Below are 19,271 nucleotides of genomic sequence, written 5' to 3' on the forward strand. Positions count from 1 at the left end.
CTCATCTATGTTTCTGTGCTGTTTGATGACAACTCTGACTTGTTTACAATATTTCTGTCCAATTTATGCACAACATATTTTCTCATAGTGTTTATATTAATTTAACAAAGTGTTATGGGTTCAAAAGTTTGCATAGAACTTACGTTAGACTATTCCATCAGGACTTGGTTTATCATTACTTTTCACTGGTTACTCGAGTTTCCTACCAATGTGCTGATGTTATTTGTGGATTCTGGCAGGATTTTAATTGCTCTTCTCATACATAGTTTTTAAGTGCAAATGTTTTCAAAGAGGGTGACTTACCTTGTTGTCTTGCACTTGTATGCCAAGGTATTATAAAGTTAAAAAGCTGGATACAATGTAAGGTGAAACTCACTTGTTTTCTTGATGTATAATACCACTGCTTCCAGTAGACTTGCATGTTTGGGTTCCGAAAATAATACTGCCAGCATCACATTTCCCGATGATGTTACAATGAGAGATTGTAAAGTCACATGTTCACCAATGGAGCATATCCTGCCAAGTAAAGATACAGCTGTTGGAAGCACGATGTTCAATTCATACGGTTAAAGTATTGCTCGTCAAAAACAATTACAATTCATTCATTTGGCAAGTTTGCAGTAAAGGTGGCAGACACTCAACATCAATGTATGTGAAAAATGGGCTTCTTTGATAGAGTGTGGAAGCAACTATTAACATTGTGCCACAGAGAGCAATTTCCTCTTCAGCAACCTGGATTCATTCCTGATCTCAGATGCTGTCTGTGTGGAGTTTGCATGTTCTCCCTGTGACTGTGTCTGGTTTCCCTGGGTGCTCCTTACTCCTTCCACTGTTTGCAGTTGGCCTCTGTGATCACATAGGAACGATATGTTCGCTGACTTCCCAGTTGCTTGTTCACTCGTTTGCATGGTGTTGTGTCAGGAATTTCCAGGATTTGGTTATATTTTTTCCCCCCCAAGTAGGTTTCAAGGATAGCCACAAAACAGGTACCCAGTCTTCCTGGAAGCCATTTGCTGAGATGGAGCTCAAAACCGAGTGGTTGTTTCAGTACTCCAGCGCCGGGCAGCTGAGGATGTTGGACCAGAGGTGTCGATATTGGTCTGCCTCTGCTGCCAAAAGGTTTGTCAGATATTGATGTGGCATACAGCGTTGATGTCAGCTCTCCAGAGTATTGAGTTGTCTTTTCCTCTAAGATATACAGGAGGATTGCCTTGCACGTACGAGGGATACGCCACAATCTAAAGAATGTATAGTGCAGTGAGAATGCACTGTGTCTGCAGTTAGGATTGCTTAGGGTCCTACATTATTGTGAAATAGTGAATTATGACTTAATTGTTAACAGATTTTGAATCTGGAGAGGTTAATGAGCAACATACGAAAGGTCAGGTGAGGTTGATAAAGTAAACTTTAATATTTACTTTAATTTCTGCAGAAAAGAATGGGAAACTAGCTGAATCTAGTTTCTGAATAACCTACAGCTAAATAAGCTCACAAGCTAATGCTTTCATAGCATGGTCTGTGAACACAGACTGCACACTGCCAGTAGGTGTTCCCATGTTATATTACACAAAACTTATGTTACACAATATGATTGCATTTGCTTCTACAAAAGATCCTAAAAAGGCACACATTAATTTTGTTGTTGATGCTGAGAAGACATGAGAATTTCAACAAGCCTTACTTAATTTTGATTGCGATGGGTTTCCAGGTTTAGAAAATTCTTCTCAACATCACAATGAGATACATTGATATCACAGCTTTTAAAAACAGCAATGTGAGGAATATCCCTCGAGCTATAGCTGCTCTGAATCGGTCCTGCTGAGAGCCTGCCATGATCTGTCTCTGCCCCTAGGGTCATCTGGCACAACTGACCCCTGCATGAACCTTTTTTTGCACTTTACCTTGTTCCCCCTTTATATTCTTTCCCCCCCCCCCTTTTGTTGTTTTCATTTTTGCCGTGACTTAGACAATAGACAATAGGTGCAGGAGGAGGCCATTCGGCCCTTCGATTCAATGTGATCATGGCTGATCATTCTCAATCAGTACCCCGTTCCTGCTCCCCATACCCCCTGGCTCCGCTATCCTTAAGAGCTCTATCTAGCTCTCTCTTGAATGCATTCAGAGAATTGGCCTCCACTGCCTTCTGAGGCAGAGAATTCCACAGATTTACAACTCTGACTGAAAAAGTTATTCCTCATCTCTGTTCTAAATGGCCTACCCCTTATTCTTAAACTGTGGCCCCTTGTTCTGGACTTCCCCAACATTGGGAACATGTTTCCTGCCTCTAACATGTCCAACCCCTTAATAATCTTATACGTTTCGATAAGATCTCCTCTCATCCTTCTAAATTCCAGTGTATACAAGCCTAGTCGCTCCAGTCTTTCAACATTATTTATATATTTGATAGCATCGATATGGAAGTGACATTCTCAATCTCGTTGTACTTGTACAAAGACAATAAAATATATTGTATTGTATTGTATTGTATTGTAATGAGTTAATGCAGGAACTTTTTTTAACAATTTATGTTGAAAATTACGGGAAAAAAAATTACATGCAATATATGGCGTTGTAGCGAGATAGGGAGGTGAGGAAGGCTTTTGGCAAGCTGGCTATCATCAGTCAGGGTTTGAGAATAGAAATTAGGATGTCACGTAACAGTTGTACAAGATGGTGCTAAGGTCACATTTGGAATACTGTGTCCAGGTTTGCTCATCCTACTATAGGAAAGACTGCAAAAAAGATTTACCAAGATGTTGCCAGCACCTGGAGGCCTGAGCTATAGGGAGAGACGGGGCAGGCTAGGACTTTATTCCTTGAAGCCCAGGAGGCTGAGGAGTAATCATGTAGAGGTGGACAAAATCATTAGGAGAATAGTGTGAATGCACAGAGCATTTTCTCCCAGGATACAGGAATCAAGAACTAGAGGGCAGAGGTTTAAGGTGCGAGGGGAAAAAAAAGAAATTTGTGGGTGGTAAGTATGTGGAATGAGCTGCCAGAGAAGGTAGTTGAGGCAGGTACTATAACAACATTTAAAATACATTTAAACAGTTCATAATGGGAAAAGGTTTAGAGGGATATGGGCAAAACACAGGCAAGTGGGACCAGCTTAAAAGGGGCATTTTCTTTGGCATGGACAAGTTGGGCCAAAGGGCCTGTTTCCACGACTCTAACAGACTTTCTAACTTAAGGCTGTATTAAGATACCTTGAGTAATTTGCAATTATTAACTACATTGCAATTAAGAAAATTTACTTCAGGCAAAGAAAAAAAGCATGGGTTAAAATAAAATCCTGAAGCAAACAGCCACATTACTATGAGAGTTTAAAAAAATTAGTTGGAATCCATTTGTTTAATAAAAAATTGAATTGCTCTGGGTTATAGACAAACTGTTCCAGAACAACTCTTATCACATACTTACATCTTTGCAAAAAGTATTAGCCATCAGCAAAATACATTTTATTTTTTAAATTTTATCTAAAAGAAACTTGCCTTTGCAATATATTATATATATAGCATCTGAACTGCAGAGCACTATACTTTGCATGAAGGAAATAGGTTTTGCAGTTTTTACAAACAATACATTCCAATAAGCAATGTATTTGTTGTTCCATTAGTTTCTCAAAGTGATGTCATCTCCTTCTGATTTCAGTCAAATGTGCCAAATATTGTGGAGCTGTGTTTTTCCGTGCAGGTCCCGCTAAGTTGGACATGCCCATCTGAACACAAAAGTCTTGAACTTGCAACCCAGTCTTAGCGGTGATTTGCAGAGATTAGTTTTACTTGGCATCATGGTCAGCACAGACATTGTTGGGCCGAAGGGCCCGTTCTAGTGCTGCACTGTTCAACGTTCTATAATTTCTCAACTGAACGCTGACAATTCAACCATGGTGTGAAAACCTGCAACAATCTCACATTTGATCGTTGAACCAATTCCATTAAGTTTAAAGTAAATACTTTAATTGTTTCAAAATGCTGGAATGTTTCAAGTATGTTTGCATTATAAATTTTTTGAATTCATTGTTAAATTATTGATTTTTTAATGTCTTTGAATGTTCAGATTCCAATTCTGTCAGAATCACATACTTTTTGATGTTTGTCCCCTGGTTCAACCAACGGAGAGGAGTGGTTTGTATGGCTTGGCAGTATGCCAAAGTTCAGTTGTTTCAAGGGTTCATGGGCCCTAAACCCCACGCTCATGTGAATGCATTAACATGCAACACTGTCACCATGTAAGTTTCATCTTTGAGGATTGCGACAGTCCAGGATTGGAAGTTGATGACTGGGGGAAATATGTGCTCACCACATCAAAGAGTGATTTGCAGAGCAGATTAGTTTAACTTGGCATCATGTTAGGCATGAATGTTGTGGATTGAAGAGCTTGTTCCTCTGCTCTACTGTTCTATGTGCTACGATTTCCCATGTGTAGCTCCCCATTGGCAGCAGATGTTGACCCATTTTCTTTGAGTAACTCTACGACTTGAAATGCCATAGTACAGCCCAAAGTGAACTTTGAGACAAGCAGAAACTGATGACTTGCTCTATTTCTTCCAAGATTAGCTGGAAAACATTGGTTTGATTACAGATCTTCTTACAATTAATATGAATATTTTTCCATGGTTTAGGTTTATTATTACAATCCCTCCAAAAGTCAGAATACTGTCCAATTCACCTCTACCCCACTGAGGGCATTGGACTTTCTCTCTGGAACTGGTGCTTTTCACTGTTCCACGGTACACATGACAATGATAAACTTAAATCTTGTTGTCATGTGTACCGAGGACAGTGAAGAGCTTTGTTTTGCATGCTATCTAATCAAGTCATATAACACTGTACATAAGTACAGTCAAGCCAAACTCAAGTATAATAGGTGCTCAAGTATAAAAGTACTAAGATATGACCAATACCATAGGAGTATAAGCAAGAGGCAGTAGAGGCAGGACCTGCAGAAATAAAAATCTAACTTAAAAACTTAAGTTAATAATTTCCATTTCAGAAGAACGGAAGGCAAGGCAACTAAACACTCATTCTAACGCAGAAGTACTCATGCCTCGTTGTCATGGCTATAAAAAGACAGTTTATGAACTACAACAGTGGCCACTTTTCAAAATAATTTCACTGGCGCTGGAGCACAGTTTGACCCACTGAGATTGTGAAAATATCATGGAAACACAAGTTTCCACCCTCATGAGCAGACCTATAATCGGGAGCAAAGGTTACAGAATATATGTACATCCATTAGGCTGCTGTCTACATAGATACCTAAATATCACCTAAATAATAGTTTAAAGAAGGGTCCCAAAATGAACCATTACCTATCCAAGTTCTCCAGAGATGCTGCCTGACCCACTGAGTTATTCCTGTATTTTGTGTCTTGTTTTGTAAACAAGCATTGGCAGTTCCTTGTATCTAAATATCATTGTTACCTCTGTACATTTGGGAAAATCATGCAATTGAATAATGCTAAAGTAATCTGTTAAATAGGACATATGTTTATTCTGCAGATAATTCCTTCATCAATCGGGAGATAGAAAAGGTACATGAAGAAATGCTCGAGTCAGCAACCAGAGGTCTCCTTGTAAAATATGACATTTGCTGTTTTGGTATTGGTTTATTGTTGCCACATGTTCAGAGATACAGTGAAAACAGTTGTTTTGCACTAGATCCAGACAGATTATGCCCCACACGAGCACAACTGGTAGTGTTAAAAGAGGAAGAAAACTGAGTGCAGATTATAGTATGGCAGCTTCAGAAAAGTACAGTTAAAAATTGCAAGGGCCGTAACCAAGTAGATTGGAAGATCAGGATTCTTCCCAGAAATATGAGGGGTCCTTTCAAGAGTCTGATAACAGCAGGGAAGAAGTGCAGATGGACGCAAAGGAGGGGGAGGCAGGTTTACATGATAGAGCTGGGCTGCATGCACACCTCTCTTGGGATCTGGGCAGAACAGTTGGTAAACCAAGCTGCGATGTATCTGTTTAGGATGCTTTCTACAGTGCATCTGTAGAGTTTGGTTAGAGTTATTGGAGGCTCCTTAGTTTTCTAAGGAATTAGAAGCGTTCTTGGCCATATCATCAATGTGGTTGGACCAGGTCAAATTGTTTGCTCTCGACCATCTCCACCCCCACATCATGACGTAGGCTGGGGCATGTACTCCAGCTCCTGAAGTCGATGACCAGCTCCTTTGTCTTGCTGACATTGAGAAAAGGTTGCTGTCCTGACACCATGTTATTAAGCTCTCTTTCTCCTTCCTGTATTCCGTCTTGCCATTGCTGAGATCCAGCCCTCTACACTGGTGTCATCTTCAAGTTTCCATTCTGGCGGTGACGCTGCAGAATCTCCTTGTACACCTTAATTTATAAATCCTTGGCCTGCAATTAAGGGCAGGTTGGAAAAATATGGATTCACCAAAATGACAAAATGCTTTTTAAGAGGTTTTTTTCTCGACAGGTGGTACTCAAGCAGTCTTGTATACCAACATTGGATACCATTGGAGAAAATATTTCGGGGAAAAATAAAATAATTGACACATTTTGATGCCCGCACTCCTAATCCGACTACCAATGTGCAGATTTTGTGATGAAGCCTTGCTGCCCAGTGACTTACTGCTCCTTACCTTGTGATTAGCTTTCTCTTTGCAGGCACCAGTGAATCATAAAGTGCAATATAATTCATGCTGCAATCACCATTCATAAAATACTTCTTAATCACAATCTGCAGTGAGTGGTTTGCCGGCCCACTTATCTCCCAGCGGCAGGGCAGAGATTGGTTCCACTGGATTCTCATATCAGTCATAGGACATGCTGAAGGGTGAGATAAGATCAAAAGAACTTCATGTAGGAACAAAATTGAGACTCATTGTTCTTTGTTGCAACTGCAAAATCATTTGTAAATACTGTTACTGGAACATGAAGTCTTCTTGTACGTCAGTTGCAAGGAGGGATTAATAAAATGAATCAATTAAGATGATTTTATGGGAGTTTCCAAGCTTCCTGGATGCTAAATATCCTTTGCCCATCCCAAGAAATGAACTATTTTACACTTTGGAAAATTTGAAAAAAATTAACTAATGGGAAGCTGCAAGTTATTATCAGAGGTACAGTTGTTCCTACATGAAGGTTGGTAATGGGTTTTGGTACATTGGCCTTCATCAGTCTGGGTATTAAGTATAGAAGTTGGGATGTTATATTACACTTATACAAGATGGTGGTGACAATTTGGGGTATTGTGTTCAGTTTTGGTCGCCCTGCTATAGGAAGGATGTCATTAAGCTGGAAACAGTGCAGAAAGGATTTACAGGAAGGTTGCCAGGACTTGAGCTACAGGGAGAGGTTGGGCAGGCTAGGACTTTATTTCTTGAAGCGCAGGAGGTGAAGGGGTAATCTTATAAAGGTGTCTAAGATCATGAGGAATTTGAAAACAATTTTTGCAATTAATTTTTTCAAACATATCGTTAGGAAAAATAACCCATGATTACATTTGCAATTTTGTCACCAGTCCACATTTTAATGTGTTATGTTCTCTGCTGTGCTAACAGACAACGTGTTTAACTACATTTTGCTGCTCCCTGATGGCCACAACGCAGGACCTTTGCAGAAACTGATGTGCAAACAATTTAAAAGAATATGTACCTTCTTCCAATGATAGAGAATATGTGTTGTGTTCTGTCTCTGTAACAGAAGCGTCAAAAGTAAAACCATGTTATATTCAAATATTCTAAGTTCCAAAATAAACACTTAAAAAATCAAGAGGACTATTAGTACGATCACTAATATTTTCTAATTATGTTGGGGTTTTGTCAAATGAAATAGCACACAATATACCATTCAGTTGTGAAAACATAGTTCAATGCTCATCTCTGAAAAGTTGGAACTGATTTCTCGTTTTCATAGAAACAAATTAAAATTTAGTTTGTAATTGTTTTAATCATTTCTTTGTTAGTATTCTAACTTTCTGCATTACAGTAAATGTCCACCGAGTAACACTTTGTAAAAGTACGTTTGCAGTATCTGATAAATTTAATAAATCTACCTTCTGCAACTTTCTCACCTGGGAAAAAGAACCAAATGAGAATGGTACATCCCATTAATTAGCATAAACTTCTGTGTTCAATCTTTGCACTTGGCTGATTACAAATGTAGACACAATGATTATCCCCACATGCCCAAGTATATTTATGATAAATAACTTGCATCATGTCTCTAACTTAATATCATAGGAAAAATTCGTACCATAAATGTCAATGGAATTAACATCTATAAGCAAGTTTCCCAGGGACACTGCAGCAGTATTAGTGTCAGTTGTTTTCCTCAATACCTTAATCACATCATCTGCAAGTAGGGACTGCCTGTATTCCAGAAGTCTGGTTGTACCCATATTGAATGCAATCATAAAGTAAGCTATCACACTTCCTTCACTGTGAAAAAGAAATACAGTAAATTTCATTGGAAAAGGCACATTACAAATATCTATACATTACCATCTATTATTCTCAAAGTTCATTCAAAGCAACATTGTTTGTTTACTGGTGGGAAACTACTATTGCACCTGCTCAGATTGAGTATAAACGATCAGTATGTTTTACTACAATGTGCCTTAGAATAGAGTTAGAGTTGTACAGGACGGAAACAGGCCCTTCAACCCATCTTGTTCATGCTGTCCATGTTGGCATACTGGTCTGGCCCCATCTGCCTGCATTCGACCCGCATCCCTCTAAACCCTTACTATCCATATACAGTATCTGTCCAAATCTATGTATTACTAAAACTCAGATCTTGTGCATGTATATATAAATTTGTATGTATTTCCAAGATTGTGATGGAACTACAGCCAAAACGGTAAACGATAGCGCCACAATTTTAGCATCACCTTAATCACCATAGCAGAAGGGAGATGGTCATCCACCCCGACCACTGATCATTCCCCTCCGTCTCCTCGAGCGCCCGCTTCAACCGACAGCGTCGTCGAGTCCCCGCTCCCACCCAGCACACAGCACCATCACCCGAATGCAACCCCCAGCGGGCAGCTTCTTCTCCTCCTCCCGCATCTCCATCAGCGGCCGCTTCAACCGACGGCGTCGTCGACAACGGCCGCTTCAACTGACGGCATCGTCGACGACTCCACCGTCGACGACTCCACAAAAATGGAGGCCGCTCTCCTTCTCCTCCTCCTCCCATTCTGCCATCTTGTGCGCGCTTCCCACTGCCGCGCTGCCCAGCTCCCGCCGCCGCGCTGCCCGCCGGCAAGTGTTGGCTCAGCTCCCGCTGGGCCCCAGCCGCTGCCGCTCGCCGCCAATCAGCGCTGCACGCATGGGGCACTGGTAAGTGGCTTTCGCCGCCAACGGGTTTACGGAGGGGAGGGCGATGGAGGGAGGAGAGGGGGTTGGGGGAGGAGAGAGGGTTGGGGGAGGAGAGGGGGTATGGGTGGAGGAGAGAGGGATGGGGGAAATGGAGGGGGAGGGGTGGGCCCGAGTTCAGTGACATCCTCTCCCCTTCCCTGACCCCCCCTCTACGAGGAATGGGCCCAACGGGTCCACAGTCTAATATCTTTTAAAAGTCACAATTGTATCCGCTTCTATGACTTCCTCTGGCTGCTCATTCCACATACAAACTACCCTCTAAGTGAAATAGTTGCACCCGAGGTCCCTCTCTCCCCTCTCACTTTCAGCCTATGTCCTCTAGTTTTAGAACCCTCTACCCTGGGAAAAAAGACTGAGTATACACTTTGTCCATGCCCTCCGTGATCACGTTTTGGGACAGGAATCAGAGATTTCACAATACAAAGCAATTCCAAAATGATGCTTAGCCATCTGTCCTCATTGATTTTATTCAAAATGGTCTTCCATGGCTTGGATAATTAGTGAAACTCCACAAACTTTTAAAATGCTCCTGTCTGCTTGTTGTCCTGCACTGTCTCATGCAGTCATCTTCGCTTTCCTCACGGACATGTTGATCCTGCACTACATCAGACTTTGGGAAGAAGGCACTTGCCTCTAATTGCTATGACTGAGCATCATGAGCTGAAGTACCAGGCACCCATGATATTCCCCTCCTGCTGTTTGATTCTAGTGAAGTCAACAGAAACTAATATTAGAAATAGTGCAATGGGGCCCAACAAAAGTACATGTCATGTAGGTATGTGGACGGGAAAAGTTTAAAGTGATATGGGCCAAATGTAGTCAAATGGATCCAGATTAGGTGGTGCCTCTTGGTCAGCATGAACGAGTTGGACCAAAGAGACTGTTTCCTTGCTGTATGACTCTAGCGCAAAGCCCAAAGGTAAATTCATGCCCCAATTCCTATTTTTATGTTTCTGAGCATTAACTGTTAATAATTTCATATTAATAATTCACAAAATCCCTACGTATGCACCATTACTTTTGCATATCCCCATTCTTTCACCCAAAAGAAATGGCCATGATTTTTCTCTCCACCTTCAACTTCCCTGCTCAATCCCCCTGCTGTCCCTTTACATCCCTTTCCTCCGCATTTGGTCAAATCCTCAGTTACCCCTTCTCATTTCTGTTTCTGTTTGGTTTGCAGTTCACTTTCCTCAATGATCGGAGAAAAGCCTTTGTACTTTTTGCTAACTAAACTATCTGCACAAGTGTAACTCTTCTTATTGCCTGCTGGCTTATATTGACTTTGGGAGATCTGCTAAAGTTTGTTTTCCTTCTTGGATTTTTATCATTTTTTGGTTAAAAAAATCTTTTGTTTGCCAAAACTGAAAGGGCAAAATTATTATTGTGCCTAGTCTGTAATGAGTGGAAGAGAAAGTGGAATAATGTGGAAATAATATGTGAATGGGGGATCGATGGTCGGCGTGGACATGATGGGCTGAAGGGCCTGTTTCTATGCTATATCTTTCAACCAATTAAACAAATCAATTGCAGCTCTCTGGTTCAGTGTAGGAGAGAACAAAATTTGCTGAAGATTCCTGTCATCCATTCAAACATTTTTAACAAATTAACATTTTAAATCTAATAATCTTCTATTAAGATGGTAAAAGCATATTAAAAGATTAATTCCTACCTAAAGGCGACAACGTTGACACTGATAAAGTTTTGTTTCAATTGTGATCTTCCAAATATCTCAGTCAACTGCCAAACACATAAAATAAAATATAGTTGCAAAGTGAATACTTTTCATCATGCTTTGTGATACTTTGTAGTTATTTCTGAGTAACTATTTTATGGTCAAACTGTAAATAAATCATCATTGTTTCATCCCGATGAGAATCACATTAATTGATATTTTTAATGATTCACTGTGAGCATGAAATTGGAAGGTTCTGGAAAACAAACACTGGATTAACAAAGTGCAATTAACAGCGTTTGATCTTGGTGAAACTGTGCACAAAATTATTGCTGCCTTCTCATTACCAGAATTTCAATAATTAGTCAGTACTAACAATCATTGTTTGAAAAGCAATGACCTGCATATTCTGAAAATTTGAAATGAATACAGAAAAGTGTGGGAATTTTCAGCACTTCAGGCAGCACCTATGGGGAGAAACAGTTAACATTTCAAGTGACGGATGCTATCTGATTGGCTTTTTATTTCTAACCACATTGATTATTGCCATTGCCATCACTACGGGTTGAATGCTGCTCCTCTTACAGATAAACACTTGGCAGTGTGCGGAGTGTGGTTTTGTGGCTGTACTCATGAATGAAGACGTGGTAAAACTTGCCCACAGTCCTGATCTTGTTTAACAAGAAACAAAGTGCTGGAAAATCTCTGGATGTTATTGACCAGGCAGCATCTGTGGAGGGAATGGGCAGATGACGCTTCAGGTAGGGACCCTTCTTCAGACCCAAAACGTCGTCTGTCCATTCCATGCTGCCTGACCTACTGAGTTCTTCCAGCATTTTGCTTTTTGCTCACATTTGTAGCTCTCATTTCTCAGTTTGACCTGAGCCTGCACCTATTCGGAGAGATGCTGCTGGAATTGGTGCCTCGCTGATTACCTGTGGACAGAGCAGATCAAACAGCTAGATTTTCAGATGATGCACTGTATTCGGCAAATGTGTGGACAGAGCACAAGATAAGTAAATTCCTCAGACATAAAGCACAGAGGAAGAAAAAACCTGTTGATGTCACTGCATGGAGCTCAGTCCCAGGTTTATGGATTCATTGCTGCAAAGGTCTCAACGCCTACAACTGAATGCCTCGGGAAATTCAAAACATCCACAAATATATAAAAGACATTCGGACAGAGATGTGGACAGAACAGGTTGAGAGGGATGTGGGCCAAATGCAGGCAAATGGGACTCATCCAATAGACCAACTTGGTCGTGTAATAGCGCCACCTTTGGTTGGAGGATTGTAAATGATTGAATAAACCACAATACAGCTGGGCAGTCATGTTCCAGTCAGCAGTGAGTTAACTTGTTATTCTGTGTCTGAGCTGAAGATATCACAAATTGGCGACGAGGATGGGATCGTCGATTCCCCAGCTTTACTTGTTTGTGTAGATAAGGAATTCTACAGAGGCATGGAGAAGGTTGTATAACTTTTGGTGTCAAGGAAAGCTGGAAATCGGGTCACAAAGTTGAATTCTGTAAGATTGTTAAAAAAATAATCATCTAAAATGGCGGTGCCCAGTGAATATATCGGAAGATTGGGTGAGTTCTAGCAAAGCCGGGCAACGTTCAGTGCATACATCGAACGTTTAGAGATGTTTTTTGCTGCAAATAACATCACCGAAGTAAACGTTTCTGATGCAGAATCAAGACGGTTGAATGAAGCAACTCAAACTAGGAAAAGAGCAATTTTTCTCACTGAAATGGGTCCCGATGTTTATGATACAATAAAGAATTTATTAGCTCCAGCCAAACCAAAGGACATGCCTTTGAAGGATATTCTGAAGAAGTTAACAGAACATTATGACCCTAAGCCCTTAGAAATAGCTGAAAGCTATTGTTTTGGAACGAGATGCCAACTTCCAGAGGAGGATATTAGTAACTTTATCGTGACGCTCAAGAGGTTATCAATTCATTGTCATTTTGGAAATTTCCGAGACCGGGCGTTAAGAGACCGTTTCGTGTGTGGACTGAGAAGTGAGTAGATCCGAAGTAAGCTGATGACGGTGTATGACCTGACCTTTGAAACATCTTGTAAAACTGCTTTATCAATGGATATGGCAGAAAGGGGTTCTAGAGAAGTCAGGACAACTTCTAGACAACCAGTGGAAGAGTTGAACAAGCTGCAGTCCAGCAAACTAAAGATGGATAAGTCGACAAAGACATTAGAGAATCGTTCTCCATGGAAGGGTAGCAAGACGACTGCAAAGTCATGCTATCGCTGTTTGGGCTCACATCTAGTACAGTCTTGTCCGTTCTTAAGGCAGAGTGTTACTCGTGTCACAAGATGGGACACCTAGTGAAGGCTTGTCGAAAGGCTAAGCAGAAAAAAAGTTTAACAACAAGTAAGCTGCATTCTGTGGATCATCTGCAGGTAGAGGAAGAACTTCTCGAGATATACACCATCTGCAGCAATGAGCTAGTAAACCAGAAGACAAAGAATGTGTCCATGCAAGTCCAGTTGAATGGAGCTCATGTTAGCATGGAAGTCGACACAGGAGCATCTGTGAGCGTGATTCCAGAATTTGTGTATCGGGAGAAGCTGAGTCAAATTCCTTTGGAAGCGAAGCGAATCGAGCTACGTGGTTACTCTGGAGAGAAGATTCCAGTGTTAGGATGCGTACATGTACCAGTTAGGTATAAGGAGCAACAGGCGGAGTTGCCCCTCGTAGTTGTAAAGGGAGATAATCCTGCGTTGCTAGGTCGGAATTGGCTGCACATCTTGAAACTTAACTGGAACGAGATATTCCTCATTCGTGAAGAATTCAAGTGTCCAGAGGACGTAATCAAGCAACATCCGAAGATGTTTAGCGACCAGGGAGAGCCAATCAAGGGGTACAAGGCGAAAGTATGCGTGAAGCAGGATGCAACGCCAGTGCATTGCAAACCACGGGTTGTGCCGTATGCTCTTAAGGACAAGGTTGAGAAAGAACTGAAAAGACTTGAAGCTGAGAACATTATCAGTAAGGTAGAAAATAGTGAATGGGCAACACCCATTGTAGTTGTACCTAAACCTGATGGTAGTGTTTGATTTTGTGGGGATTATAAGGTGACCGTAAACCAGGTACTTGAAGATAGCATACCAGATACCCTACCAATGGCAGAGGATTTGTTTAGCACTCTCACAGGCAGCCAAGTCTTCACAAAAATGGACTTGACAAATGCCTACTTGCAGTTAGGTGTAGATGACGAATCTAAATCCAAGCAAACTATTAACACGCATTTGGGATTGTTTCAGTTCAATAGGCTTCCATTTGGTATATCGTCAGCCCCAGGGATTTTTCAAGGGGTAATGACACAAATTCTAGAGGGAATTGAAGGTGTGGTGTGTTACTTGGATGACATCCTCATCTCAGCCCCTGACAGGCAGACACATGATGAAAGGTTGGAAGTGGTACTCAAATGACTTGAAACACACAGTGTAAGAGTGAAGGCACAGAAATGTGAGTTCTTTCAGAACTCGGTAGAGTACTTGGGTCATAAGATAGACAAGGATAGTCTACACCCCACCAAGGGTAAAGTTGATGCGATCAAAAATGCGCCCACTCCCAGAAACATATCTGAGATCCGATCCTTTTTAGGATTAGTGCATTATTATGGGAATTTTGTGCCAAATCTGTCCACCTGTTTATATCCCTTGAATGAGCTTATGAGAAAAGATGTACCATGGAAGTGGACACGTAAATGTGATCAAGTTTTCAAGTCATGTAAAGCTCAGTTGGCAGAGAGTCCAATGCTTGTTCATTACGATGTCAATAAGCCAATGAAGTTAGCATGTGATGCTTCACCATACGGTGTTGGTGCTGTGATCCCTCATGTGTTGGAAAATGGAGAGGAAAGGCCAATAGCATTTGCGTCTAGAACACTCAATGCAAGTGAGAGAAATTATACGCAAATAGAGCGAGAGGCTCTTGCATTGATTTTTGCCGTTAGAAGGTTTCACAAATACTTGTATGGTAGAAGGTTTGTAATCGAGACAGATCACCAGCCATTGACAATGATCCTAAATCCAAAAGCACACAGACCAACTCTGGCAGCAGCCAGAATGCAAAGATGGGCATTGATATTGTCTGCATACCAGTATGATATTCAGTATCGTAAGGCAGCAGAGCACAGCAATGCTGATGCCATGTCTAGATTACCTTTGGAATCGGAGGTTACCCCAAACAGAGAGGACTTGTTTTAGTTCTCTCATGTAGATGAGTTACCTATCACATCAGGGGACATTCAGAAGGCTACTCGCACTGACAGATTTTTGTCAAGAGTGCAGGAATATATTACAAATGGATGGCCAAACAAATTGCCGAATTCAGAGGCAGAACTGAAACCATTCTTTGTACGTAGGAACAAACTCTCAGTAGACCAAGGTTGTGTCATGTGGGGAGCGAGAGTTGTAATACCTGAAAAATATGGAGTAAAATTGCTAGAAGATCTTCATGATCAGCATTTGGGAATGTGTCTAACAAAGAGTCTAGCTAGAAGCTATCTATGGTGGCCTGGTCTAGATAAGGACATAGAACAAACAGTGAAAGAGTGTAGCACATGTCAAGCAGTTGGAAATAATCCACCCACAGTACCGCTACAGCCATGGAAATGGCCGGTTAGAGTGTGGCAAAGATTACACATTGACTTTGCAGAGTTAGATGGACAACAATTGTTCATTGTGATTGATAGTCACTCCAAGTGGGTTGAGGTGTTTTCGATGAAAAAAACGACATCCAGCAAAACAATAGACATTTTGCGAGGGTTGTTTGCGTCCTATGGATTTCCAGAGGAAATTGTGTCTGATAACGGACCACAATTCTGTTCACAAGTGTTTGCACAATTCATGAAAGGGAATGCTGTAAAACACACTAGAGTAGCTCCATACCACCCCGCTTCCAATGGAGCCGCACAACGCACAGTGCAAATTGTGAAGCGTACATTAGTCAAACAACTGCTGGATCCAAAACCAAAGAAAAGACAGTTGTCTTTGTTTCACAAACTGGCTAACTTTCTGATTACATATCAAAACACACCTCACACCACTACTGGTCAAACACCAGCTGAACTGTTCTTGAAAAGAAAACCCAGAACAAGGTTTTCACTGTTGAAACCAAACTTGGCTCAAACAATAGAAGAAAAACAGGAGAAACAAAAAGCATATCATGACGGAAGTAGAGTAAAGGAAATGAGTGTTGAGTTGAATCAGAAGGTAAAGGTGAAAAACCATCATCACAAGTGGGTGAAGTGGTTACCTGGAAGAGTAGTGAGAAAGTGCGGACCACGGACATACTTGGTCAAGATGTTTGGAAGTGGAAAGGTGAGAAAAGTACACATTGACCATGTCATGCCTATGTAAGCACAGACAGGGTTGAAATCAGACCAATTAGATGAGTCAGATAATTGGGTTACCACCCAAGTACAGGTACCAGATGAACCAGAAATGGTACAAGAAGGTACACAAGTTAGTGAGAGTTTGAATCAGCCTGAAAATGGAGGTTCAAGTGGGGTTGACAGTCAAACAAAATTGACTGATGGACTGGAATCTATGAATGTAGGTCAAAAGGAAGGCTTGACTCGATTAAAAATGAGTTCAAGTGGTTCTAAACAGTCAGAAACTTTTGGTCAGGGAAGATGTCCAGAAAGAAGGAGAAACCCAGTGGTTAGGTTAAATTTGTGAAGTTATTTCCTGAAATGCACATATCATTGTATATGCAACATATATGCATGATGCCCTCATTTTATTCAGGTTATATAAAAGTAAACTATCAGGCAAGATTGTAATAATTTCATACCGTTGGTTATATTCAAAACAAAATGTCCACAAATAATAATTTTTTTAAATTAGGGTGGAAGGAGTTGTAATAGCGCCACCTTTGGTTGGAGGATTGTAAATGATTGAATAAACCACAGTACAGCTGTGCAGCCATGTTCCGGTCAGCAGTGAGTTAACTTGTTATTCTGTGTCTGAGCTCAAGATATCACAAGATATCACAGGTCGGTATGAACAAGACAGGCCAAGGGGCTTATTTCCCTGCTGTATAACTCCAACTCTATCCCACCCAGGACTTGAGTGTTATTCTGCAATACTCAGTGTACCTCATCCATATGACTCATTTAACACTAATCTCCATCAGTCAGGATTGTGGCCGACCTTCACGTGGTCGCCACCGCATCTTCATTCACGAGAACAACCTCAAACCCCACACTTCTCACACTGCCAAATATTTAATCAAGAAAAGTGCGCCATTCAAACCAAGAGTACAACATTCACTACCACCAATACCCCAGTGAGGTACATAGCCGATCCACACAACGATAATCCACTGAAGACATTGTATTATACCCTCCCTGTAGGAGAGGTTGATGTTCATGTTTAGAGTAGACACACTTCATGGCCACCATGAAGTTGTGAACATTGATCATTGTCAACACCATGAGTTGAGAACATTGACAATGATGGTACACTTACACCAATTTTTCTTTATTACAACAGGATTAATAAACATTTGTATTGCATGGCCGGAAAATGAAATAATGGCATTAAACTTTTTAAAGAGGTGACACTGCACTGTACTGGCACACACCTTCACAAGGAATAGCTCTGACATTATCCAACCCAGACAGGGAGATTGAGCACTAGCTGTGTTGAATATAAATCAATGCTGGCTTAAACTTGGTTTACCCTCAAAACTGACCACACCGGCAGATCAAAATAGCAGACACGTTGAGCACAGGTTGACTGGACCTTAATTACGTCATTCAATGATGTCATACCCTTAATCAATGACATCATCCTTAATCATTCAAGGAGACTTTTCAAATTAAGCTAGATATTTTTTTGGTGCAAATGCCATGCGTTTATATCCTCTAAAATTCTTAAATATTCCTAAATGATTGATCAACTAAAAATTAATTATTGTACATTGATAAAACTGGTAAATAATGCAGTTTACCCTCTCAAGCCATTTTCATTCATATTACTCACAAGTGGTTGATCGGTAAAAAAGCTCTGTTTTGGTGGTTAACCGGTTTTCAGATGAATTAAAAAGACTGTAGTAGGACACTACCCTAAATACATCAAAGAATAACTTTTATTATAACAGGGACAAAATGTTACCATTTAATTATGCCGGCTGATAAAAGATTGTACATGCATGACGAGGTAATTTGTTTAGGTGCAAACTTTAATCCATAATTTCACTTTAGATATCAGAGAAAAAAAAATCATGTGCAATTTGTGCCTAGATTAATCTGCAGCCAAAATTGTTTATTCTATTAACTTTTAGTACTTTGAAATGTTAATCTGATTTGTGACCATAACACTACATGTTCTTCTTTAAAATGGACTGCACCTATGAATGAAAAAAATCTATACAAACCTTTCATGATAGAATGTTACTTACTGGTTCCTCAATCTGCTTGGCTAAGTGTAGGAACTCATGGGATTTGCTGTCTGTTAATGTAGAATTGAAGAGGACATTTAGCAGACGTATGGAACCACTGAAGTAAACTCTACTATTTGGAGTCTCATCTGTTGGATTTGACAGAATGCAAAAAATTAGTTGACCATTGCAGAATTCAGAAGTTGCATGTGTGTAAAGCTTATTCATTCTTGATGGTAGATGCTGGAACTACAATCACAGTAAGTGACCAACTTAATTTAAAAAGAAAAACAAATGACAAAGTGCTGGAGTCTCAGGCAGCATCTCTAGAGGACACGGATAGGTGACAATTCGGGGACCGATATTATTATGAATACTTAAACAATGCTCCACAAAAAGGACCAAACGTGACAAAGGTCATTCCAAAATCAATCAGAATCTCATTCTGGAGGGATCTAGGCCAAACACAGGCACATGGGACCAGCTTAGATGAAGTATCTTGTCAGCAAGGCCTGTTTCCGTGCTGTATGACTCTATTCTCTGTTAAATTAAGGCTATTTCTGAAAAATCAAAAACTATAAAAATGTGACTGGAATCTAGCTTTGGAAATCAATCACACATTTATATAACATATCCAGCAACCACTCTTAAATAATAAAACACATTACAGTTTTGGTAAATGTAAAGCCATGTAAAAGATGATGACGCTAACATCACATTATATACCATCTGAGGAAAGATATTCTTGCCATAGAGGGAGTACAGAGAAGGTTCACCAGATTGATTCCTGGGATGGCAGGACTTTCATATGAAGAAAGACTG

The 19,271-nt window shown here is 40.5% G+C and overlaps 1 protein-coding gene across 1 annotated transcript in view; it reads right to left on the reverse strand.

Annotated features, from left to right (window-relative positions):
- Positions 1 to 19,271, reverse strand: part of LOC144598644 (transmembrane protease serine 9) — a 117,088-nt gene that overhangs the window by 41,259 nt on the left and 56,558 nt on the right. Inside the window, exons 21-26 of the mRNA XM_078408854.1 lie at positions 18,471 to 18,598; positions 11,030 to 11,097; positions 8,231 to 8,415; positions 7,631 to 7,669; positions 6,616 to 6,802; positions 377 to 516 (exon numbers count right to left, since the gene is read on the reverse strand). Coding sequence (XP_078264980.1) covers positions 377 to 516; positions 6,616 to 6,802; positions 7,631 to 7,669; positions 8,231 to 8,415; positions 11,030 to 11,097; positions 18,471 to 18,598 — 747 coding nt within the window. The remainder of the gene's footprint in view (positions 1 to 376; positions 517 to 6,615; positions 6,803 to 7,630; positions 7,670 to 8,230; positions 8,416 to 11,029; positions 11,098 to 18,470; positions 18,599 to 19,271) is intronic.

This window comes from Rhinoraja longicauda, chromosome 12 (assembly GCF_053455715.1).
Source record: "Rhinoraja longicauda isolate Sanriku21f chromosome 12, sRhiLon1.1, whole genome shotgun sequence".
In the NCBI taxonomy this organism is placed as follows: Eukaryota; Metazoa; Chordata; class Chondrichthyes; order Rajiformes; family Arhynchobatidae; genus Rhinoraja; species Rhinoraja longicauda.